This window comes from Thunnus albacares, chromosome 17 (assembly GCF_914725855.1).
Source record: "Thunnus albacares chromosome 17, fThuAlb1.1, whole genome shotgun sequence".
NCBI lineage: Eukaryota > Metazoa > Chordata > Actinopteri > Scombriformes > Scombridae > Thunnus > Thunnus albacares.
The window spans coordinates 28,303,431-28,330,553 of NC_058122.1; the positions used below are offsets into that span (position 1 = coordinate 28,303,431).

The 27,123-nt window shown below is 37.2% G+C and overlaps 3 protein-coding genes and 1 long non-coding RNA gene across 7 annotated transcripts in view; 2 read left to right on the forward strand and 2 right to left on the reverse strand.

Annotated features, from left to right (window-relative positions):
• LOC122966214 (interferon-induced very large GTPase 1-like) overlaps positions 1–1,660 on the reverse strand; it is a 103,568-nt gene extending 101,908 nt beyond the window's left edge. For both annotated transcript variants that reach the window (XM_044330247.1, XM_044330249.1), the window contains exon 1: positions 1,544–1,660. The gene's annotated coding sequence lies outside the window, so the exon portion shown is untranslated. The remainder of the gene's footprint in view (positions 1–1,543) is intronic.
• Positions 417–15,608, forward strand: LOC122966217. The gene is made up of 2 exons (XR_006398349.1): positions 417–576; positions 15,526–15,608. It is a non-coding gene; the product is annotated as an uncharacterized LOC122966217 (long non-coding RNA).
• On the reverse strand, positions 12,790–18,545 carry LOC122966216 (coxsackievirus and adenovirus receptor homolog). Of its 3 annotated transcripts, none has more exons than XM_044330251.1 (4): positions 18,406–18,545; positions 15,786–16,142; positions 15,540–15,692; positions 12,790–15,306 (listed from the first exon to the last, which is right to left on the reverse strand). In XM_044330251.1, exons 1-4 carry the CDS (start codon positions 18,482–18,484, stop codon positions 15,233–15,235), a joined length of 663 nt encoding a protein of 220 aa, XP_044186186.1. In that variant the 5' UTR covers positions 18,485–18,545; the 3' UTR covers positions 12,790–15,232. The 3 variants fall into 3 exon arrangements, with proteins under 3 accessions (XP_044186186.1, XP_044186187.1, XP_044186189.1); XM_044330252.1 differs by having other exon boundaries at positions 12,790–15,418; positions 18,406–18,544; XM_044330254.1 differs by lacking the exon at positions 18,406–18,545 and adding an exon at positions 16,489–16,512.
• LOC122966215 (Fc receptor-like protein 5) lies at positions 18,272–25,322 on the forward strand. The gene is made up of 8 exons (XM_044330250.1): positions 18,272–18,359; positions 21,082–21,265; positions 21,563–21,598; positions 22,870–23,130; positions 23,209–23,448; positions 23,924–24,085; positions 24,329–24,719; positions 25,173–25,322. Exons 2-7 carry the CDS (start codon positions 21,235–21,237, stop codon positions 24,436–24,438), a joined length of 840 nt encoding a protein of 279 aa, XP_044186185.1. The 5' UTR covers positions 18,272–18,359; positions 21,082–21,234; the 3' UTR covers positions 24,439–24,719; positions 25,173–25,322.
• Positions 25,323–27,123: the final 1,801 nt, after the last annotated feature.

Below are 27,123 nucleotides of genomic sequence, written 5' to 3' on the forward strand. Positions count from 1 at the left end.
GATTTGACGACACTCAGAGCTTAGCCTGGACCTCTGTAGGTGGGTCCATTCTTCCCCAGATTTTTTTTTTGATAAACAAGCTCTATTATAATTCTTTTTTATAGACTCTGGCACCTTATTTACATTCAAAGTACATGTCTTAGTCACTGAAAAATTGAAATGTGTACCTCAAAATCTGTTGTTTACCTTCCAGATTAATTATGCTAGTAATTAGTATTAGTATTGACTAGAAGCAGAATACTTCACAACTGCTATCATTAAACATATATTGACATGATATCTATGAATAAAAGAATAGAGAAAAAAATCACACACACACACACACACACACACACACACACACACACACACACACACACACACACACACAATTTTCAAATCCAGTCCATGCAGTGTGGTTCTGCACTGCTGCACTGTTCACTTCTCCATCATGTGTTGCTGTCTGTCTTTCTCTCCAGTGAAAGGATTTTTTTCAGGGTGAGTGGGAGGCCCCCTAAAACTACTAGTTTTGTCGCGGGACGGGCGTGTCACGGAGAAGGATACATGGTGTCGACCGTGTCCTCATAGATGCGCACAGTAAGTATCGCTGTATTTCTCTACACTGAGTTGAAATGAAACGAGTGCCCATAAATTACATTTAATTGTAAATAAATACTGGTAATAACTAAACGTAGGGCATATGGGTGACAGACAGACCAATCAGTCTGCTGCACATATTAATGTCATAATTCATCCTCTGAAAGCTGACTCATCGGTCTCTCATGAAAGCGGCTCCAGTCTGCCTGCTAACTTCAGCACAGAGGGGTCGTTTGTTTTACACACCCGCGTAGCAGGAGCTAGCAGTGATTTGTTGGTTCGTGTTAACAGTCGTCTCCGTGTCTCATACGAGGTTACAGTGTTCAAACATTAAACAAAATAAGTGGTCCTAGAAGCTACAACAGAGACTGCAGTAGGAAGCCAGTCTGAGCCACTAACAGCTGTAAAGTCATGAAAGTCGGAGTGAGTTACGTTATTTCTGAATTTGAGAGGTGGCTCAATGGCGTCACACGCATTATGTTTTTTGTCAAGCTTCACATAGACTTACATGTAAAATTATATTCGCGGCTACACTGAAAACATTCAGAGCTTAAGCCCTGGCAAATTTACCTGGCAACACTGATGGTCCCTACCAAAAATAAAACCAAATCCAGGCCCCTATTACATAAGTTAGACTATTTAGCCCAAACCTAATAAAAGGAACGATATAATTTGCTAGTATCATCTTTTTGGTATGGTCTGCACCTTCCATGCTAATTTTGAAATGAAATCACAGCTTTAGAAAGTGCTGCAGAACACACTACTCCATCTTCCCTCAAACTTTCAACTGGTTGTTACCCCCTTACTTTATAACTTCACATCTTGTTCCCTTGTACCTACATGTATGAATCAGTATATACTGTACTGGTAAAACTAAATTGGGAATAATTTCACTGTATGTTGCAGGCTGTAGTGATTCCCACAAGTCTTTACACAAAACAACTATAACAATGTTAAATAAACTCACCATTGCTTTGTGTTTTCATAGCTGTGCCTCTTCCCAGTAGATAAAAGTTATCAAATGGAAACACATAGGCGTATATATATCCTTCATTTCTGGGTGTATCCCTCCGAAACCTATCCTATCCGCTTTTCACAAGGCAAGACTTCAGCATGTGCATTTCTTGTAAATCAGTGACAACAAGGGAAAGTGAAAGTTGGACCATAAAGTCAGGAGTTTAATCAAAATAATACAAGCAGAGGTTTTTGAGATGATTTAAAGAGGTTTGAGCATCATTGTGGCTCTGTCATGAAACTCTTGAATTGTGTCTCCCAAATCAACAAACAGAAATAAGGACAGAGCTACAGATCTGAGATGAGGTTTGAAAGTTTCTTACAGCAGATAGTTGGTTAGCACATTACTTAGTTATTTTCTTGTAACCATTATTGTGAAAATCTATAAATAAATATAATCTTAAAAAATCATCACACAAGTAAGTTTAAGGAAAGTTGTTCTGGAGGGTGCAGTTGGTCTGCACCCTCCATGGAAGTTTTGAAATGAAATCACAGCTTTAGAAAGTTCTGCAGAACACACTACTCCATCTTCCCTCAAACTTCCAACTGGTTGTTACCCCCTTACTTTATAACTTCATAACTTCACATGTACCTACATGTATGAATCAGTATGTATTGTACTGGTACAACTAAATTGGGAATAATTTCATTGTATGTTGCAGGTCATAGTGATTCCCAGAGGTCTTTACACAAAACAACTATAACAATGTTGAATAAACTCACCATTGTTTCGTGTTTTCATAGCTGTGCCTGTTAATAACAGTTAACAGTTATCAGTTATAACAGTTATCAAATGGAAACACATGGGAATATATATATCCTTCATCTCTGGGTGTATCCCTCATAATCATCCCCTATCTGCTTTTCACAAGGCAAGACTTCAGCATGTGCATTTCCTGTAAATCAGTGACAACAAGGGAAAGTGAAAGTTGGACCATAAAGTCAGGAGTTTAATCAAAATAATACAAGCAGAGGTTTTTGAGATGATTTAAAGAGGTTTGAGCATCATTGTGGCTCTGTCATGAAACTCTTGAATTGTGTCTCCCAAATCAACAAACAGAAATAAGGACAGAGCTACAGATCTGAGATGAGGTTTGAAAGTTTCTTACAGCAGATAGTTGGTTAGCACATTACTTAGTTATTTTCTTGTAACCATTATTGTGAAAATCTATAAATAAATATAATCTTAAAAAATCATCACACAAGTAAGTTTAAGGAAAGTTGTTCTGGAGGGTGCAGTTGGTCTGCACCCTCCATGGAAGTTTTGAAATGAAATCACAGCTTTAGAAAGTTCTGCAGAACACACTACTCCATCTTCCCTCAAACTTCCAACTGGTTGTTACCCCCTTACTTTATAACCTCACATCTTGTTCCCTTGTGCCTACATGTATGTATCAGTATATACTGTACTGGTACAACTAAATTGGGAATAATTTCATTGTATGTTGCAGGTCATAGTGATTCCCAGAGGTCTTTACACAAAACAACTATAACAATGTTAAATAAACTCACCGTTGTTTCATGTTTTCATAGCTGTGCCTGTTCTGTGTAGATGACAGTTATCAAATGGAAACATATACGCATATATATATCTTTCATTTCTGGGTGTGCTCCTCACAAACCTCTCATATCCGCTTTTTACAAGGTGAAGAGTTCAGCATGTGCATTTCTTGTAAATCAGTAAAAACAAGGGAAAGTGAAAGTAGCACAGCTCTAACTGTAACATAGCTCTAACTCAGGATATCCCTGAAACATTGTGACAGTACCATTAATACTAAATTAAACATTCAGTTAGTGGAGTTTGTGTTTCACATAACATGACAAGAAAGGTGATAAACACAGTTAATGGAGGTACAAGATCAGGTTTTATGGGTTTAAATATATTCTTAGATGGAATTGCTAAAACTGATTTCAAACGATCTCACCACTCTAAATGTTACCGTTGAGATCTGAGTTGCCAGGTTTATGTGTTTCTGTGAAAAGTGGCTAATTATGAGTGACAGAGCAGGACAAGGGTGATACGCGACTTAATCAAGCAACCCTCAACTTCAAGTTATATTCAGTGTCGACTAGCTGCAGCTTGGCAATAGGCCTTGTAGTAGAGTTGGTGATGAATGAACGGTGGTGAATCTGAAGCTCTGTAAATTCTATTGACACAGTCAGACATTCAAACCAAAACTGCTGAAATTCCATGCAACGTGACCTAAATTGACACGAGTAAAATGCAGTTCCTTGTTTAGAATCTAGTGAACTAATTAGACTAATTTTTCATATTGTAGGCTGATAAAGACTAAGACCTTCAGGGGCAGAACAGAAAGAGACAGCATCCGAGTTGCAAATGTCTTCAATGTTTGCTATTTCAGTTCTCCTTGGCCAAGGACTTCAATAAACATTTTCAGCTTCAGGACATCAAAGGCTCGTGTCCATTTCTCTCCACCGAGGTGCTGACCATCGCTCAAAATATCCACAACAAGCTCTACCTCAGGATTTCCCGGAAACGTCGTAACAGTACTAATAACACTAAAAAAACATGAATCTGTTAGTGGAGTTTGGCTTTCACATAACAATATAAGAAAGACAATAAACACAGTTAATAAAGGTACAAGGTCAGGTTTTATGGGTTTAAATATATTCTTATGCCTACCATACACTAAAAGACTTTTAAAAGACTAAAATTTGACACCCTCTCATCTAAAGACATCAGTCACTGACCTTTTAGTCACAGACTAAGATTTTGCAAAGACTGGGGATCTTGCAGGGTCACTATTTGCAAGACTACAACTAGATTCCTTTTGAGATTATTGCCCATCCTGCTCCTGGTGAAATTTGCAAGAAGAAAAATGGTTGAACAATGGAGAGACAGAAACAGAAGCTGCTCTTGTGTGTGCATCGGTTTGTTCTGAAAAACCAGCCAAAAGAAAATGTTAATTATGTCAATCATTCATAATTCAATCATGTGTGGAAAAGCAGTAAATACACTGTAGACACACAGCAGCTGACAGAAAGAGGAGGTCAGAATATACAGAGAAATATTAGCTTTTTCTGGATGAATAAATGTTAATGTAACTTGTAAAAAGGGAAGCTAAAGGGCAACGAGAATGCTGAGCTTTCAGGTTTCATCAGGACTCATTAATAACACCATCAATTACATCATGTTTAATCAGGAAAGTAGTTTAAAAACACAATCATTTACTGCATACTGCTGTTTGAAACTGGGTACAATCAGCCACCATCAGTAATCAATACAAACACACATTATTAGGCTGTAAACTATTAATCAAACCAATAACTAACAGCAGTCAACGTCACACAACCTTATCATACTTTAGCAGTTACCTGGTGTTTCTGTAGTGGTGACAAAACATTAATAAATATACATATTAGTAGTTTGAATTAAACTGACGCTCCTGCGATCTCTGCCAAACTCCCTTTAAGAAATATGACATTAGCAATTCCAAAAACACATAACTCTAGAAACATAAGAGAAAAGGCGTCATATATCGACAGTCTTCTTGTCAATCAATATAATAGATAAAGATAAACTGTATTTTCGTACAAACTTTACAATTTGGATTTTGTTCGCTCAACTCGCCACCAGCCTCCGTTGGTTAGCTGCAGTATTTTAGGAAGAGAAGGCGGTGGGAATGAGAGGAGAACAGTTACAAAAATTAAAATTTCTCAAAATCTCTCTTGGTTGGTGGATCAGATACATGCTGAATTAAACACGGAATCATAACACTGTTGATTCAAAATTTATCGTGTGTGACGGTATTTCAGTTTTTGCGGTCGTTACGGTAACTGTGCTGCTTCCAGTTTGCTGCTGGGGACAGCGCACCTTCACTATTTGCATGAGCCAAGACTAAAGACTATTATACATGTTTGAGTTTATCGGAATGTCAAAACGATCATGAAAACGAACATGGCAAAACTCATGATTTTATTGCCACATTAGAAATTTGTCTCTGACAGTGAAATCATTTGAAAAGTCGTCTGGTGTAAGGCCAGCATTAGATGGGATTGCTAAAACTGATCTCAAACAATCTCGCTGTTCTGGAATGAGAGAGAGTGGCTATAGAGATGAGCTCCTGAATGCATCTCAAACTTGGATCTAAGCAGTGGGACATTTTGCAAAATAACCTTCAAATAATCTTCAGAAAATGCTCTAAAGAAGAGGTAACAGCATAATTCAGCAAGAACAGAAGAGGAAATATCATCTTTGGATATATTTTTTAAAACAAAACAACTAGCTAGCTGTGAACTGCTACCTGCTACCTGCCACTGTTACCAACATTCCAAAGGAGAAATTGCACTTAGAAAGCTAACAGAAGAGTTATTTTGTGAAGATAAGAAGAAGAAATGAAGGGGTCCTTGTTGGTGGTATTCTCTCTCTCAGTCTCCATTTACAGCAGCCTCTCCTAGTTCCAACTATGTAGTGTCTTTGTCCATGTCTACGTCTTCATCTGTGTCATCGTGTGGAGTGCAAAGTCGTGTTTGGATTGACTACAGAACAGTTTTATTTGGTAAGCTCAGTTGTCAATGAGACTTTGGTTCTTCCTTGAAAAGGACCTCAATTCGCTTTAGGAGGCATATTTTCTTATTTTCCTGCAGTAATAGAGTTGTTTAATCAAATGAAATGTCTAAGCAATGATCGCAAATTACTTAACAACACGCAACACCTGATATTTAAATATAATATCAGCTGATGTTAGTTTTGTCCAGTGAAGTTGTTTTCAATTGTGTGACATTTAAAATGTTTAAACCATGAATAAATGGTAAATAAACCATGAAACTACCGGTTTCATATTCACAACCGTCCATCACAGACTCCAGTCATCAATGCGTACACAGTTTGAAGTTGGGGGTTGCCATGTAATCAAGTTGAGTATCCCCCATATCCAGCTTATCAATCGTTATCATATTTAACTCACTTTTCACAGAAAACACACAAACCTGGCATCTCTGCAGAGATCTTAACCATTAACATTATGTTAAGTTAAAATGGCTAGTCAGTGGTTACAGAGCTGAGTAGCTTTTAGCAGATTTTTAAATTTGGTTTTGAACGTACTGATGGAACTGCAGCTCTTCGTATCATCAGGCGGGACATGCCACTGAGTTGTGGCTGTCACAGAGAAAGCTGATTGTCCAAATGCAGTGCAAAGAAATAGTACAATCCAGTATAGAGGATATTCTGGAGGATCTAATAGAATTTACTGAGTGAGTTTACATACAGTCTAAGGTTGTTTTTTTCCATCTGTGAGAATGGGTAAAAAAAAAAGTTTTGGCATGTGAAAATGTATTTATTTTTTGTCAGGAATTGAGGTGTTTGTTGTAATACTCATTTCAGCCACAACTTACCACTCTAAACACAAGGTACATATATTGTGTGTTTGCAAGTTATTAAACATTACTGTCATGTCTTTATTTTGGCTACAAATGTATTTTAATCAGCACTAATCTGCTGTTAGCGTTAGCTACACTGACATTGGCTGTTAGCCCACTAGCTAGCAGGCTAACATATTGTTCATGGCTAACCGCTACAACCTAGGTTAGTTAGTTAGTTAGTTTACTGTAACGTCAGTCATGGTAACGGTGTCACTTCACCTCTTATGAGTGGGATGTTTTACAAATAAAGATTTTTTTTAACAAAAATGTATGAGTGGGACATTTGGACACTTGCTAAGGGAATAGGATAACTTTGTAGGCTACATTTAATGATAGCTATACACAAGAGAATAAGCACTCTGGATACATTTTGATGTTAGCTATTTAAATTAGTCAGGTTATTATTCATTTTTACGAAATAGAATTGGATGTTGTTTATTGAATATTGCAATTATAGTACAATGCTTATTCTTAATAAGTCCTTCAGTTAACAGATGAATCATTGGTACTTATACAGTTGGTTCTCAAACCTTTTCATGTCAGGGACCCCCAAATTTATATGTAACTATCTGAACAGACAGTTGTTAGATATAGTGTAGTATAGAATTCCATAACTGTCTGTACTGTAGGTGGGGAGAAAACTGTGTGACACATCTGATTAGAATAGTCATTCTTATACATTGTGCTAATTTGTAGTGAATAGAATATTAGTAAAGTTAAACCACTCCCCATTTTTATGGGGACCCCCTCAATGACCCCTTTGGGTCACCAGACCCCTATTTTCTATATCACCCTTGAGGTCAGGTAGCTCATTTTTGTTGTTTAATATTCCAGAGGGAAGTCCAACATTTTACTTGTGGGTCCAACAACTCCTAGAGGTGTAATCCACATCGATGAAGTAGGAGGCCATGTAAGGTTAATAAGCTTTGTTTATTTATTCAATGAATAAAATACTTAAGTAACAGCAACTATGACTCTGAATGATGCTGTCTTTTTTCACAGAGGGCAGAATGAGACCTACACACTGTTGGGGAAAAATCCAAACCGGATCAGCTGTGCGAAGGTAAGGTGTTATAAAGTATGACCCAAACTGTCCCAAACTGGAGCAGTGAGCTAAACTTGAAAGTTCTCAGAGAGAAAATAAGAATATGCTGTTAGTCTTACTTGAATGCCTTTATATGTAACACAGTAATGATTATACAACGTGCAAAGCATTAAAAAGACCCAATTTCAGCTCACTCTTTCAATACATTATGATTATGCTTCTCACTTTAAGTAGTGGATCTACTTTTATGTTTTTTACTTTTAGACCCTTCTTTGCCATAACATACAATATAAGATTATTGCAGATTGGAGTAGAGTCATTTCATCTGAATAAATCATTCTTTCTCTTGATAAAATCTATAGGAAAAATACAGTATGCACAACTCAAGGGTCCAAGCACACCTGAAGGTTCCACTGGTGGAACTTTTCTAGCCAAAAGGAAGTCATGACAGTACATGTTACATAACTTGCTAACACACAATATATGCACTTTGTTTTTAGAGCGTATGGAGAAATTAAAACTCACCTGGAAGAAAACATGAATGCTTTAAGTCCTATTTAGAACATGGGGTAGAGGTGCACTTGTTCTCTCTTGTGGCAGAAATGAGTATTACAACAATAAACACTTGAAATCCAAACAAAAAAACCTGCCAAAACTTTTCACCCATTTTTACAGACAAAAGAAAAACTTTGAAAAATCATCCTGGCAAAACCTTTTTTTCACCTGTTCTTAAGTCATAAACACAGGAGAGAAAAAATAATTTAGATCAGACTTAGAAATTGCATGTCCAGAAATATTTTTCTTCTCACTTGCCTTTCAGGGCTTCCGTATAAATGTTTACATATTTTGAATGTACGTATATAAATCTAATCTCTGCATAATGAAGCAAAAATACAACAGCACTTTTATACCGATATGTTTTTGTCCGTATCATGTTTGTGACGTTGTAAAGATCCTAAAATTGTAAATATATTTTCCTGGATGTTGCAATAAAGATATAAATATTTTTGTCTTACTGTTTTTTATTTTTATAATATTTTTTTGTTGTTATAATAGTTGCAGTTAATCATTCATTTAAGCTGTTCCTGATATCTAAACTGATGAGCTGAAGTTGATGAGGATTACATTGTCATGAGTAATAAATATGGAACAAGTACTCACAAAAATATGTTTTGGAAACAGTTACCAAAACTCAAAAAAATTTTAAAAAATCATCTAATTTATAAAATTTCCTCTAGACCTACCAAAAATAAAACAGTTACTACTCTTGAATCCTTTTCATTACAGTCATGATCAAAGGTTACTCTTTTTAAGAAAATGTTTAAGAAGTCAGACGTCTAACATTTACAGAGGCACAAATTTAGTTAAAAAAAAGTTTTATCTCAGCTTTTTAAAAGTTGTCTTCCTAATTTTAGCTTACTGCTCTTTTTCATATGCACTCCTGTTACACCATAAGCAACTTTGCTGCAGTGATTTTGGGATCTTAAAACGGTTTATACAGATTTACACAAAAGTTGGGTGGTTGTTTTTTTTTTTTTGCATTTTTATGCATCTTTGCACAAAAATGACTGTGTGGACACACTGGATTTTTTTTTTACACTGAAAGCACATTTGAAGGATCTTTTAATAGCCAGTATGAACAGGAGGAATGATTACAGCGAGGAAAACCTCTTTCACTGTTCATATGGACACCTGACTGCTGGTTTAACACACAGTTGAAAAACTGAGAACCTGTCCTTGAAGGTTGAGCAACGATTCAAAATAAGATTCAAGTTTTGCCCAGTTGGTGATCCAGTTTGAGCTCTGGGAAGATGAGACTAAACAACCATTTAATTACTTAATTTTAAGAGCATAAATCAGTCTCATAAAGTCCCTTTATGAGACCACATAGCCTGCAATATGTAGTTCAGGTGTAAAGAATGGAATTACAGTAGACGAATCGGACTTAAAGGTTAACTGAACTGGGATCCATCAGGATGGAGTAGTGGCAGAGTCTCAGTGATGGACAGTGGAAGAAGTACTCAGATCCTTTACTGAAGTAAATGTACCAATACAGAAAGAAATACTCCATTACAAATAAAAGTCCTGCATGAAAAGAAGTACATAAGTATTATGAACTTGATGTAGTTAAAGTATCGCAGTAAAAGTACATAAGTATTATGAGCTTGATGTAGTTAAAGTATTGCAGTAAAAGTACATAAGTATTATGAGCTTGATGTAGTTAAAGTATTGCAGTAAAAGTAGTGGTTTGGTCCCTCTGACTGATATATTATTATATATGACATCATTAGATTATTAATAGTGAAGCATCAGTGTTAGAGCAGCATGTTACTGTTGTAGCTGCTGGAGGTGGAGCTAGTTTACACTACTTTATATACAGTTAGCTAGTTTAGTCCAGTGGTTCCCAACCTAGGGGTGGGGCCCCTCCAAAGGGTCAGCAGATAAATCTTAGGGGTCGTGAGATGATTAATGGGAGAAGAAAGAAGAAAAAACAAAGTTCTGATACACAAATCTGTTTTCAGTTTTTGGACTTTTTCTCTAATCTTTGATTTTTGCTGAAATATTGGATCATTTGAACATTTATTGAAATGAAAGCATGTGAGAAGTTTAGAGGGAAAAATCACTATTTGGTGGAGCTGTTAACAACTCATAGAAATGTGAAATGTGACCCCGACTACACACTGCTTTTTGTAAGACGTCAAAAGACAAAAAGGTTGGAAACCACTGGTTTCATCTTTAACAATGTGTTGTATTTTAAAAGCTTGTTATATTATCCATTGTGTCAAATCTTCATCTGAAATAGAGAAGAGATGGAAGTGATTGTTCAGGTGTTTCTATGGGACGTCAAACATTACACAGTTATGCAGTGTGGCTGTATGCACAACGTTCCCAAATTTGGTTGCAATCCAATTCAGTATTGAAGAGTTGTGGCCCCTTTAGTGCATCAGGCCATGCCTTGAAAAGTTTGGTAACCAATTACAGACAAATGGTAAGTGATACCAAAAAACAAACACATAAGTTTTGTTTGGGGTCCTCTAAATATGGTATGTACCAATTTTGGTAAAGATTAGATAAAATACAGTTGTACTCATAAGTTTACATAACCTGGCAGAATTTGTAAGATGTTTACCACTCATAGTGTTTATGGTTGTGACCAAAAAGTTCAATTTTGAACAGCTCTCACTCCAAATGACTTTGTTCCAGAAGTTTTGAGGCTTGTCTAGGTGCTGTTTTGCAGATTGTAAGTGGGATGATTTGTGGCGTTGGTGCAGTTTCTAGCAACTTGACTGTGCAGCCCATTTTTGTTCAAGTACCTCATTATTGTGCATCTTGAAGCAGCCACACCACGTCTTTGTTGGTCTACCTGACCGTGGCTTGGTGTCAGCAGAACCCCTAATTCCTAATTTCCACTTCTTTATCAGAGCTTGAACATTACTGATTGGCATTTTCAAATCTTTGGATATCTCTTTATATCCTTTTCTTGATTTATAAAGTTCAACTTCCTTTTCTTAACGGTCCTTTGACAGTTCTTTTGCCTTCTCCATTGCTCAGTATCCAGTAAAGTCAGAGCAGCCCTGGATGAAATGTGCAGGGGTCTCTCAAGACCTGAGAAATTCATTGACACTAATTGCAAACAAAGAAGTCACAGATGTGGAAACTTACCCTTCATAGCCATTTAAACCTGTGTGTGTCAACATGTGTGTATATTATCAGGACATACATTCTATGTATGTAAACTTTCAGGGCCATTTGGGTGAATTCAGTTATCATTATGATTTAAAAAGAGCACAATTATGTGAAAATAAATGGCTTCACCTGACCACTAACCCTAAATAAAAGTTTTAAGCACGATCTGTCATATTTTCCAAATGGCCCATTTTTCACAAATTCTGCCACTTATGAGCACAACCATATGTGCCAACAGAAGCAAAATATTCTCCCCCCAAAATACAATTTTTTTCCAGGTGCAAATGGGTGTGGCCTATATCAGTTGAATCAGTTTCATCCAAGGAATACACTGTGCAAATATTGTTTTGCCACGCCTCATGATTCATGAGTTATTAGACTAAATGTAAAACATGAAATTTGAATAGTTTAGCACTCTTAGTTTTTGAGATATCAACTTTAAAACATTCCTCCCATAGACTTTCCATTATAAATTTTAATACTTTAAAAGAAAAATTACAAGTTACAATAAACTAATAGCATACACCTCCTTAAGAAGATGTACAGTTTGGCATTTAAACTAATTTTGCATGACAAACAATACAGAAGTAGATAGATGCCAAAAAACAGGGAAATAATAACTTGCATGTGCATTTTCTGAAGAAAACAGCCCTCACACATTTTTAAATCTTTAAATCATTTTTAAGTCTTTTAGTGCCACCTACAGGTGAAATGGTATTGAATGCTTGTTCAGCATCCCCATGTGTTCAACTTTGCTGGATTTGGTTACCATGGAATATTACATGAAAGAGATATGTCAGTTAATAAGTAGTATGGTGGTGTTTCACTAATGAGGTGGGGCTGTTGGTGCCATGTTTCAATACATCATACAGATTCCTTTGAAAAACTTGTTTACCAAGTTTCATTTCATTAAAGACAATGGAATCACAGAAATGTCATGCTTTAATGTTATTTTAGCACCCCCTGGAAGCTGAATAGTATTGAAAATTTACCAAGCAGGTGGGATCGAATCCTCATGTTTGTAAGACAGCAATGTTATAGACTGAGCCAACATGTCACACAGCAAACAGTAAGCAAGATCACAATTTCATATTTAAACTTTTAATTGCATAGAAAATAAGGGTTGTAGTACACAATTAACATATAAAGCAAATTTGTTCATAATTTTATAGTTTATAATTTATCCAGACAAAAAGTTTTAGAGGCAATTTTATGTGTTTGTGCATGCCAGTACGTTGTGCTATTTTTGTATGTCTTGTTTGCTTGTGTTTGTCAGATAAGAAGACAAGCCAAACCTGTTATTCAACATCAAACGTCAAACCTTAAGGTTTGACGTGACTAACAGACGTGACAGACATGACAGTTCAAAAAAGAGGAAGAGAGAGGGAGACAGGTCTTATCACACAGACTGTATTAAGCAATCTCAATCACCAGATTGGCAGTACCTTGGTACGAACTCACAACCTTTCAATCTAAAAATGGCACAGAAGTGACAAGATCTTAAACCACTGGATCATTCAGATATATTGAATGACATAAGAAACTGAGGTGAGAGGAGACACATAGCCTGGAGACTGTAATGCAATCAATGAGAATGTGACAGGGACTCCCTATCAATTAAGGTTTAAATTTCAAAAACGTCCCATGGGAAATGTATTTACATTGTGAGAGGATGTTTGTGGCAACATCTTAAAAGGTATAATATGTGCTGGAGGAGTTAAAACTGTGGGAGTGAGATGTGTTTAGGATTTTTTTGATGGTCTAAAACAATCACTGCTCTCCTCTCTGCCTGATCAAGTGACACATTGGTGAGATCTGAAAACTGCTGTAAAAGCCCTCACTTTAGACTTAAATTCCTCCAAAAGTACAAAAGGTATCACAAAACAATCTGATAACTTTGAAAACTGAAAGTTTTGTGAATGTTTCAAAGTTTGAATAGGGTCTGTAAGATAAGGGAGGTCTGAGCAGTTGAGTCTCAAATGTTCTCACTCAGTTTGACAATTCCTCCCATAGAATTTACTTTAAAAATTATATAAAATCACTGCACCATGTTACAATTAAGAAAAGTAATAGCATACATCTCCTGAAGAAGATAGACATTTTGTATGGCAGTACAGAAGTAGATACACACCAAAAAACTGTGAAATAAACAATAATAAAGAGTGAAGCTAACATAGTGTGAGAGGTGCACATTATGGAAGGCACTGCTTCCGATAATACTGTCATTTCCACAGTATAACTGTCACAATTATGGAAGGCACTGCCTCCGATAATACTGTCATTTCCACAGTATAACTGTCACAATTATGGAAGGCCCTACTTCCGATAATACTGTCATTTCCACAGTATAACTGTCACAATTATGGAAGGCCCTGCTTCCGATAATACTGTCATTTCCACAGTATAACTGTCACAATTATGGAAGGCACTGCCTCCGATAATACTGTCATTTCCACAGTATAACTGTCACAATTATGGAAGGCACTGCTTCCGATAATACTGTCATTTCCACAGTATAACTGTCACAATTATGGAAGGCACTGCCTCCGATAATACTGTCATTTCCACAGTATAACTGTCACAATTATGGAAGGCACTGCCTCCGATAATACTGTCATTTCCACAGTATAACTGTCACAATTATGGAAGGCACTGCTTCCGATAATACTGTCATTTCCACAGTATAACTGTCACAATTATGGAAGGCACTGCCTCCGATAATACTGTCATTTCCACAGTATAACTGTCACAATTATGGAAGGCACTGCTTCCAATAATACTGTCATTTCCACAGTATAACTGTCACAATTATGAAAGGCACTGCTTCCTATAATTTTGTCATTTTGACAGTATAACTGTCACAATTATGGAAGGCACTGCTTCCTATAATTTGTTATTTCCACAGTATAACTGTCATAATTATGGAAGGCCCTGCTTCCGATAATACTGTCATTTCCACAGTATAATGTCACAATTATGGAAGGCACTGCTTCCGATAATTTGTCATTTCCACAGTATAACTGTCATAATTATGGAAGGCACTGCTTCCTATAATTTGTCATTTCCACAGTATAACTGTCACAATTATGGAAGGCCCTGCTTCCTATAATTTTGTCATTTTGACAGTATAACTGTCACAATTATGGAAGGCACTGCTTCCGATAATACTGTCATTTCCACAGTATAATGTCACAATTATGGAAGGCACTGCTTCCGATAATACTGTCATTTCCATGGTATAACTGTCACAATTATGAAAGGCACTGCTTCCTATAATTTGTTATTTCCATGGTATAACTGTCACAATTATGGAAGGCACTGCTTCCTATAATTTGTCATTTCCATGGTATAACTGTCACAATTATGAAAGGCACTACTTCCTATAATTTTGTCATTTTGACAGTATAACTGTCACAATTATGGAAGGCACTGCTTCCTATAATTTGTTATTTCCACAGTATAACTGTCACAATTATGGAAGGCACTGCTTCCGATAATACTGTCATTTCCATGGTATAACTGTCACAATTATGGAAGGCCCTGCTTCCTATAATTTGTCATTTCCACAGTATAACTGTCATAATTATGGAAGGCACTGCTTCCTATAATTTGTCATTTCCACAGTATAACTGTCATAATTATGGAAGGCACTGCTTCCGATAATACTGTCATTTCCACAGTATAACTGTCACAATTATGGAAGGCACTGCTCGCCATAATTATTCATACATATCCACAAATATATTATTCATATATATCTGGATCAGGTATATATCTGAGTATCAGCAGTGTAACAAGTGACTGTTTTCATTTTCTTTCAGCTGCTGAGGGATACCTGCTTCAACATCAGGCAGGTCTGAATTCTTCTCCAAACATCCCTTAGATTTCTTGATGACAAGTCCAAGGACAATCAAAGCAGTTACTGACAGAATTACTCCAACATGATCATGTGTGTATTTTCCACCCTCTGTGTTTCCACCTTTGGGACCTGCAGAACAGAAACAGATGTGAGGTACTGAAGAACTTTTCAAACTCATGTCAGACATTATCTGCTGACCTCTCATCACCCCTACAGACTCACCTGATTCTTCAACCTTCAGGCCTATAGTGCTGATGCGTTCAGGTGCGTCTCTCTGACTCCAACCCACTGTTTTTGTTTTAACGTGACACTCGTATGTTCCATTGTCATTGATGGTGACGTTCTTCAGAATCACAGATGCATTTCCGTTCTTCATCTTTGGATCCATCAGCTCCACCCGACCACGAAAAGATGGATGCTGGTAAGACTCAACTAAGCGCTGCTCTCGGTAGAAGAAGACCCAACCATCGTCTGACTTTAGGTCAGCTCTGATCCACTTCAATAGTCCGATAGTACCGCCTTGACCCTGACACTGAAGCATGGCATTCTGTCCAGGATGCACTTTGATGTTGAGATAGTCTGAACAAAAATAAAAACAATGATCAGCATAGTGTTCTGTAAGAAATGATTTTTTTGTGAGCAGTTAAAGCTCAAACAGCTCTACAGTGAGGCCTTAAAATAACTCTCTCCTCTACATTTGAATTTATCATACGTGAAACAAAGTTAGCATTACAACAAAAGAGGCTAACATTAGCTTTGTGACAGCAGAAGTTAATGCTGGCAGCAAACAAAAAGCCGATGCATTTCCATCACTGTAGGGTACTGGAGAAATGAGTATGTTGTTATTTTCAAATTTGTTCCAGTTTTTAAATGGTTTGGCCCATCCTTCACTAAGTAAGTCTACTAAGACTTTGTGTACACTCACTCAGTAAGTTCAATTAGATCCTCCAGAATATCCTCTATCTGACCATTTTGTCACACTGCATTTGGGCAATCAGCTTTCCTGGTGAAGGAAACAACTCAGTGGAATGCCCTACCTGATGACATGAAGAGCTGTAGCTCTAAAAGACTTTCATGGCTGAATATTTAGCTGATTTCGACAACAACTCAAATTTCACGACTTGAGCAAGACTTGGTTAGACACCATAACAAACAGACTGGATCAAGGGAAAAGTAAAGAAAAACGTTTTATTTCTCTGTATAGTCCTTTCCATAATAACTGACACTTATAATAACAATCCAAAAACAATTTTAGTGGATGTACACTGATTAGGCGCTTTTGCCTCAAAGGATTACATGGCAGCCCGTTTCGCAGCTGCTGGCTGAAGCACACTTGCTCAATACTGGATCAGTTCCAAAAAATGTTAAAAAAACTAATGTCCCCATTAGTTGTTGTCCAGGTTGAAAAATACCAAAGTTTCCTTTTCAGTGGATTTTATCAATAATCTTGTTTTGCATATTAACTGCAGTGTGTGACCGGTGTATTTGTCTTATGTTGTTTGTATTTATTGGCCAGGTCACTCTTGAAAAAGAGATTTTAATCCCAATTACACTTTTACCTGGTTACGTAAAGGATACAAATATCAGGTGGAACATGGAGGGAACAGTCCCAAACTCCTATTTGGGGTTTTTAGCACATTTTTTGTGAGAGAAATGAGTCTCAATAATGGTGAGAAATGTGTGTCACATGTAGAGGCAATCTTTTCTGTGTCCGATAATCCACACCAGGGCGGACATTACACTTTAAAAAATATGCAACTGCATACTTCTGCTACCGAGGAAAACATTGTTCCACTAAATCTACCTGACAGGTAAATGTTATGGTTACACTGTAGATTGTCACGAGTTGAGGAGAAGGTGGAGGCTGATACATGGCAGGTATGGGGAAAACACAGAGCAGGGCAGGGCTAACAAGGGTAATGCAGGGCAAGTGAGAGGAACAACAGAAAAGCAAAACACACAACACTCAAACCACAATACAACTGAGAATGTCAGAAAGTCTTTCAAAGTCAAATAACATGACCAAGCTTAACCATGAAGCATTATATAAGAATTAAAAACTCTACCTTCAACAGATGTTCAGTAAATTTAATTACATTGTGCTGGTAATTCCTCTATGTCACTCTTTGCTTTAAGTAAACATTTGAAGGCAGGCCTTTTACAGTATTTTTTACTGTGCGGTATTAATAGTTTTACTATTACACGTGTTAACAGTTTTATTATTAACAGTTAATAGTTTTACTTAAGAAAAAAAAAAAGAACTTCTACCACTGCCAACACCAACATGAAAAAGGGTGAAAATAAGGCCCCAAAATGACCTCTTCAGAGGCAGAAACTCAATTTAAAACATTTATTTAATGTTTAACATGTTAACAGTTAAGGAGGCTATTTTTTCAGCAAACAAAAAATATGGAAAAATATAAAATATATATATATATATATAAAACGTATCACATCATTTAAAAAATGTGGTCTGCATTTACATACAAAGTACAGTATGTACGATATAAACACACCCTCATACATCTCTTCCCTGTTTTGCGTTGAACATTCCTTTGTCATGACTCATGTGAAAGTTGTGCTGTGAATTGGCCGTGTCTTGTTTATTCTACTGGTGTATAACAATTATTTAATAAAGATTAAAAAAAGATTTTAAAAATAAGTTTTAGCATTTTAGCATGCTAACAAGCTACAAATGATAATGCTAACATTGATGTTTAGCAGGTATAATGATCAAAATGGTGAATGGACAGACTGGCATGCAGCTAGCATGACAAAGCAAAAAAGAGGAAAAAGGTAAATCTATGACACTCACAAAGACTCACAAACACTCACAGCCTACCTTCACAGGCTGACATTGTAACTGAAAATAGCAGAGTGGTGAGGACAGCCCTGGATAATGCAGATGTTAAAGTATCCATGATGGCTGAGCTGCTGCTGGTCCTCACTGACCCTGCTACTTCCTGGTTTCTCTTCCTTTTTCCTTCCCTTCCTACTTTCCTGCCTTTATTACCTCCACCCTGAGGGTGTGTCTACCATGCCTCATGTGATTTCCGGAAATATGCACCTGTCGTGTTGTGTTTAAGTGCTGTCAGACATTCAAACACCAACTAAAGAAAGTCAGTAGACATATAGTAACAAGCTGCTGCTGGAGGAAATGTTGGCTACTTTAGTGAATGCCACAGTAATGCTGTTAGCAGAAGAACACATATGTTCACATTTAGTGATAAAATCTGAACATTGTGTTTGTAATCTGAAAATGTGATATGTTTAACTTAGTTTACACAATACAAATAAAAAGTCAAAACTCAGGAGAATCATGTGAGTGAGCCATGGTCTGAGCATTAATAAAGTGTGACTGTATTAAGAAATAGTTTCTTCTCGTTGAAATCAAGTCACTAAAAACTTTTTTGGTTCATTTGACTGAATAGATTCCATCTTTCAGTCTGTATCCAGCTCTTATAATACAGCCAGGTTAAGACAGAAACATCACTAACATGTAACTCTTGTAGCAACATTAATATTGGCTGAGGCAGTCTGTGACATTTAGCAGGTAAATATCTACATTTACATTTACATTTACATTTTTCATTTAGCAGATGCTTTTTTCCAAAGCGACAGACATCTAAAACTGATACAACACAAGCAGAGATCTAGTCAGGAGATAACAACACGAGCAAGTGCCATAAAGCTTAAGATAGAGTCTGATAGGGTGTAGATGCCCACAGGCAGTGCATCAAGGCAATTCATAAAGTACATGGATTGGATAGAAGCAGGGTTTTTGTTTTTTTGTTTTTTTCTCTTTCTCTCTCTCTCTCTCTACCTCCAGTCCATCGGGTGCAGAGGTGTTCACGAAAGAACTGGGTCTTTAGTCTTTATTAAAGATTGAGAGGGTCTCTGCAGATCGAACAGAGTTAGGTAATTCGTTCCGCCACCGGGGAACTACAAAGGAGAAGAGTCCGGCTAGCGACTTAGGGCCCTGTTGTGGTGGTGGTACCAGGTATCTTTCATTGGCAGAGCATATTGAGCAGGAGCGAGTGTAGACCTGAATAATAGAGTTCAGGTAGGCAGGAACCATTTTAGTTGCTGTTTTGTAAGCAAGTGTCAGGGTTTTGAATTTGATGCAGGCAGCAACTGGGAGCCAGTGGAGGGATATGAATAGCTGGGTGACGTGTGCTGTTTTGGGCTGGTTGAAGACCAGACACGCCGCCGCATTAATCTGATTTTTAAATGAGGACACAGTAAGCCTACTGCTTCTTCAGAATCTTAGCTCAGAAAAAAAGCACTCAGGAAATTACTGTTGTTCCACTTAAGTAGAAATCTGCATCTGTTTCAGGAAACTGTGGTCAGTGGTCGTTCATCACTGTCTCTGTTTCTGTTGTTGTGTCTGACCTTCCTCTGAGCTCAACTCTGTTCACACAATAGGACTATAACCGAAATGGGTACCTGATGTCTGTACCCATTTGCATTGATAGGATTCAATTTTTATTTCATGGAGCAAATGAGTGTCATCAGTTTCTTGGTAACGCCATTATTGGTTTGATTTGAATCACGTTGTTTACAGGCTGAAACTCTAGCAGAGGGTAGAATAGAGCTGCTGGTTCCTGAGATGTTTTTCCTCTTTCTGTATTCATGTTTCTGATGTTTCTTTATTTAATCTCCTTGATGTTACTGAGCACAGATACTCAGGTTTAAATTCTGAACCAGTTTACATTATCATGTATTTTTCCATCATTTTGGCAGGAAAGCTCTAAATACTACACTACCCATGATTCTCAGCTGCTGTAGCTATGGAGAAGAAGCCAGTCAAATCCAAAATGCTTCATTTTTGAAGTTGTAACCAAAATGTGTTGCCTTTCCTACCAGAGTCACTAAAAAGTGACAGCCCGGCTTCACACCCCAGCACTGCTCCTGGGGGGTTGGATACATGCACATTCATATTTAGAAAATTCATGAATTTTTCCTGATGAAATTGGTCAATTACTTTTCAGTCAGTGTTATCTGCTGGGTGTTAATGGTTACATTCATGTTTAAAAATTAGACTGCTCCTTTGCACACCCTATCCACATCATCACGTAAGCTAGCCACACTGCAGTGGGTTGTTGGCTCATGTTAAAATACAGAGTCATGGCCAGAGCAGCTAGAGCTGACAGTCAGGAATCTGGTTCTCTGTGTGACAGTAGAAAGCTGCTTCCTTAAACAAATTAAAATGAAAACAGCTGATGAAGGCAGGACAGCTGCTCTGTGTTCAAGGTATCCTCTGACAGTGACCATAATCATAGTAATGGTGGTAATGAAATGGTTGGTGGTATTGAGCCGTGAGCAAGTTTCATTGCAGTATATCATAAAAACAGTATACCAGCACATCTCTAATACTAATACGTATGCTCAGTACTATGCATGCTCAGTGATGTTACAGACACACTCAGGACATTTAATGTGTGTGTGGCTGCAGTGATGGATGCTTCTTCACTCATTTTAACATGTCTGTGTTTTATCTTTTATTTCCCTTCTTCAGGTGAGACCTTTAATGGAGCTCCTGAGATGTTTTCAGCTCACCTGCTTGGTCTATCTGCCACCTGCTGCAGAGAAAACTACACATCACCTAGAACAGGAAGAAGAAGAAGAAGAAGAAGAAGAAGTGTTTGGTCTCATATGACTGGACGGCAGAATGGAGCAAACATCTCTTCAGTGGCTGCTCTGTAAGTAAAGTTTAATGTTAGGAATCAACTCATTGTTTCAAAAATGTCCTTTCAACCACAACCTTCATTCTATGTTTTTAAACCTGTTTGTTTGACTCTCTCTTTTTTTAAAATCCTTTCCATCTGTTTTATGTTTTTTTTGTTTTGTGAAGCAGGTTGTATGTTGTCGTGTTTGAAGTCTTGTTTACTACGTCCTTACAGTATTAAGGCTGAAACTTATAGTCAGTATTGGTTTAAATGAAGTTGTTTTCTCTGCTAACGAGTGAAACTTCAAACCTGACTGTCATTTCCCTTCAGGTCTGACCACAATGCTCTTCTGCAGACACACTCAAGGTTAGTGCACATATTATATAAAATATATCAACATACACAGCAGCAGGAAGAAGAGATTTAAAATAAATGAAAACAAGTCAAACAAAGAAATAAAGTGAAACACAGCACATATTCTTATTTGCATTTCCTTTTGACTGCATGTACGCATTTACTGTCAAAATTACAGGTCAGACATTTTGTTTTTTGTCTTCAACACTGAAACAAACACTGTGAGTTGTTTTCATAATGAAAAAAAACTGCAGTTATAAAGGACTAAAAACTAAATAATTGTCCTTTTAAAATATATTTTTTAATTGAATCACAACACAGTGGATGCATACATAAATGCATATTACAATGTATTTCACTTTATTGCATTGTTTAATTTATTTAATTTAGGCACTTTAAATCTTTTATAGAAACACAGAGATATCTCATGAACATATGACAGATATTATATGAAAATATACCTCTAAACAGGACATTATAAGTAAAGGCTGGTCTGATGTAGGGAGGACAGGAAGGATTTTGCTCTGTCTTTTTAAACATATAAATGATAAATGGTAAGTCTGTGCAAAACTCTTTAAATCAGTGATGAAAATAATCATTAGTTGCAGTCGTGATACTTTCCACATATGGAGCATCTTTCTCTGCATGAATAATATTATGGACCCTTCATGTATAATACAGCATGAAAGGCTTGTCTTTCATTAATAAATCTCTTCTGATCTGCAGCAGCAAAACAAAAACTTGATTACATATTTAATGTCATATATATAATAATATATCAGTCAGAGGGACCAAACCACTACTTTTACTGTAATACTTTAACTACATCAAGCTGATAATGCTTGTGTACTTTTACTGCAATATTTTAACTACATCAAGCTCATAATACTTGTGTACTTTTACTGTAGTAGGATTTTCATGCAGGACTTTAACTTGTAATGGAGTATTTTTAAATTGCTGTATTGGTACTTTTACTGTGGTAAAATATCTGAGTACTTCTTCCACCACTGCTAAATTCAAAGACTGTCATTAGTTTTCAGGAGGAAGTTTGGGGAACTTTCACTTTTTTCACAATGAAAAACAAATCAACTGTCAAAGACAAAAGACGACATAATGTATCCTTATAATGTATGTCCTTTTAATGTATGTTGTTCATTTATTATGACACACAGTGGAGAGAGTTGTGAATGCAGGTTGAAGCTGTGAGAGTTTGCAATGCAATAAACAACAGTGTCATCAGCATAACATGTCATCATTTAGTTTATACTCTGAATACGCCACAGCTGGTCTGACTGTGAGTCCCAGCAGCTCCCAGTTTTTCCAATGGACGTCCATCTCTCTGAGCTGTGAAGAGGATGACAGCTCTGCTGGATGGACGCTGAAGAGGAACACAACCAAAGACACCCGGACAGAGTGTGGCATCTGGGGAGAACCAGCTGGTTCCTCCTGCAACATCGGCGACATCATCACGTGGGACAGTGGAGTTTACTGGTGTGAGTCCGGAGAGGGAGAAACCAGTAACAGCATCAGCATCACTGTCACTGGTAAGATCAGACTGTGGAGTTAGTATTGATGAAGCTGAGTGTAAATGATGAAATGCTGTAGTTTGTCTCTGTGTTCAGATGGATCAGTGATCCTGCAGAGTCCCGTCCTCCCTGTGATGGAGGGAGATGATGTCACTCTGCACTGTAAAACAAAGACCTCTGACCTCCCAGCTGATTTCTATAAAGATGGCTCCCTCATCAGGACTGAGCCTAAAGGTCACATGACCATCCACCATGTTTCTAAGTCTGATGAAGGCCTCTACAAGTGTCACAACAGCAGTCATGGAGAGTCTCCACCCAGCTGGATCACTGTCGCAGGTGAGGAAGTTACCTTTCATTTCACCACTTATTTCATCCACATGTTCACTCTTCCCACTGAAAATCATGCAAACTTTGTATTGACGTCCCTTGGTATACATTTTTTTCAGAAAGATAGAAAAACTGGTTGTAATCTATATAAGAAACTCAATGGAGTGTACAGAAATGGAATATAATGTACAATTTGAATGTCTTCATGTCTGTTTATCACCATGGATGCAGTTTCATATCATGAGTTTGTATGACTCTCCTGCTTGTGACAGAACCTTCTATGATAATTTAGAGAAATTACTAAGAATAACTTCCCATAAATCAGAAGCATTAATTTTCTGTGATTTTAACATTGATTGGTTAGATAAAAGAAGGAGAAAAAGCTTAAAGGTGATGACAAAGTTTGACTTTGTCAGGTATACAGTATGACATAAGTTCATGCTATTTACCTATTGCGCATGACCAGGTGTGATTCTCTCTGTAGGTAAACCTGCAACCATAGCCACGACCCCTGTTTCAACAACCCCACCCCCTGTTTCAGCAGCCCCAACCCTTGTGTTCAGACTGGTCTGCCACCTTGTGGTGTTCTGTCCATACTTCATCTCCACTCTCCTCATGGTGTCTTTGTATAGACACAGGCCCACAGGTAATCATTCACTCACCTTGCAGCCATACAGCCATTCAGCAACTATCAATCAATCAATCAATCAATCAATCAATCAGTCAACCAACCTACCAATCAATCAATCAATCAATCAATCAAGTGTTACATAGTATCTCTATCAGTTATATGGTGTTGATTACATGTTAGTTACAATCGATCTTTGCCTCTGTCAGTCGTGTTCTTGAAAATGTTTCTAAATTTGATCAGTAACTCCTCATACAACAGGAAACGACCTACTTGTCTCCATGGCAATGCCCCTGCCCACCCAAGCTGAGCAGGGATTGGCTGATGATGATGACATCATCACCTCTGTCACCACAGAGCATCATTTCTGAATTGGACCGATGTGCTGTTGTTCTGAAGTGAAGCTAAAATGAAAAACAACAGAGGAGCCGAAACATGTCCCTGTGGAACGCCACATGTTCTAGTTTGACTTGTACATCCACCATGTTGAACTTGATCTCAGACTTCAGCAGCAGCAACAGTCTCACTTTAAACTCTTGTAATCTGATCACGTGAACAGCTGCGTTTGAGCAGTTATCAGGATTAACAGAGTCAGGTTTAGTGAAGCCTGATAACTCAGAGAAGACCGACTTAGCTTAACTTGTTTGATAATTGTCAGTATGATTTTTATCTGACCCTATGTACTTCACTGATTTTGGGTGTTGAACATGTGACATAAACATTTCAGAGTCTGCATGTCACCTTAGGTAATATGGTATGGCCCTTCAGGGGGACCTTAGAAATACAAACAATGGATCCATGGTCAAGTTTGGAACTGTTCCAGATGTGGTATGTTGTGACACATAATATGTTGTGAGGCAGCTGTCAATTGCATGATGGATGACTCCCAACTGACCTAGTGCCCATGGAAAACCTATGTTATTCATGTGATAAGATACAGATGTGTAACCCCATATAAGCTATGCACCGACAGTGGTATGTTGCCCAGACCATCTTTGTACATGGAATGGACCCGATGGCCATCGTCTAATAAACGTCTACAAAATAAGAACTTCGTCAGCTCTTCCTTTGAACGATATCATCACCCATCCTTCCTTTCAATAATAATACAGACTCATGGACAAATGTCACGTACAGAGCAGTTGACATGTTTGTTTCCATTCTGCTGTGAGTCGTGTTGTTGTTCATGTTTGTTTGGTTCAGATGTCGTAGAGGAATCTCAGCCGTACAAATAAAAATAAAGATGTTTTCTGTGTGTGTTTAGTTATCATTTGTTTTGGGGAAGAGGAGAGAGAGAGGAACAGGCAAAAAGGTTCAATCAAGAGCACAAATTATTAAATTGGAAGCACAAATTATTAAATGGATGCCATCAGATTTTTAGACTAATGTTAGAGTGGGAATGATAATTGATAATTGAATAATTGTTTTAGTTGCTAAAAAAAATCTGTTTCAAGCTTCTCAGATGTGATGATTTGAAGCTCTTCTGTGACAGAACAAGTATTGATCGAACAAAACAAAATTTTATGATGTTTTACAGACAAAATGATAAATCAACTGAGAAAATGATCAACCCTGTTGTTCTGGACTATTGTTTGGTCTTCTGGGAATTTTTCTCTGTTTTCTGATGTTTTATTGACAAATGAATATATGGATTTGCCAAAAAATAACTGAAAATTAAAATGATGAAGGGACAAAATAAGTATACTGAATGCTAAATTTGAAGGAATCATTAATTTACATTTGTTTCTATCAGTCCCTCCAGGAAACTGTGTATTGCAACTACAATAAATTAACGCAAATTCAAGAAATCTCTGCAATATTGGCAAGAGCTTTAAATTTTGCTAAATTATTACAACTTTTCCACATGAAATGTCCAAATGATCAGACAACGTGTGACTCTTTTAGATGACTTTGAGCCCATGGTTCTCATGTTCAGAAAATACATTTAACATGAACAATGAAATATTGTTGTTGCTGTGATATGCATGATGCTTTTTATCCAATGAAGTCATAACATATGACTCTCCATTGGTAGGAGTTTAAAAAATAATCTGATTATTTTTCTTTGCTTGCAATTTGTCCAAATTCCCGCAATTTTACCACAAAAATGCACATAAAATATTGCAAATTGTATCTCAATTTTTGAGAAAAGCCGTTACAGAATCAAACATTTTTGGCTGCAGTAATCCTGGAGGGACAGATGAGTTCACTGTACTTCAAGTTTCTCTTTACATCTTCAGTTTATAGAGAGTAACTGAGCTCTGATTCAGCCTGGCTCCTTATAATGATATCAGACTGTTTTTTCGTCTCATATTATCTCACTTGAAGGATTTCACTTGATTTTTCAAGGCCTGAAGAGGTGGAAACGAGAACCACTGAGTGGCTTTGTGTGTGTGAATGTGTTTGTGTGTGTGTTACCCAGTGTATAGGTGCAGACCAGCTTGGTGGAGATGTGCAGGCAGCGTGGAAACAGAGTTGCTGTCCATGTGGAGGGGGAGAATCAACACAGTGACACACAGAACGCCACACACACACAACCCACTGAAACACACTGCGCACACAGAATAAAACACTGAGCTTTAAAAACTCTGTATCATTCAGAAAAAGTCAGAGGTCAGACTGTGTTCATAACAACAAACTGCAACTCCCATAGTGCACTGCTGTCAATAACATCCAATCAGAGAGCTTCAGACTCTGTTGCTGTGTGACTGACTGACAGAGTAAAGTTAGAGGTTCATCTTTGTAAAACTTTTTATTTTACAAAGATGTTTTGTTCTGAAACTCTGATTTCACAGCTCTCAATGGAGATGTCTCCATTGCAACATCCTCTAAGACTCATGGGTAGTGTAGTATTATACTTTTTCCCACCCACTTCCTTACCTTTATAAATTCCAAATGAATGTGACTGACTAGCTTGAACATTGGTTGAGCAGTTTATTAATGTTGCATAGCAACCACAGGTAGCCGGGGACTACTTTCTTGCAAATGACTCTAGTAATGCAACTGTTATTTAATAAAACAGTTTTTATTGGATTGTCTCTATAATTTCTTTTTTG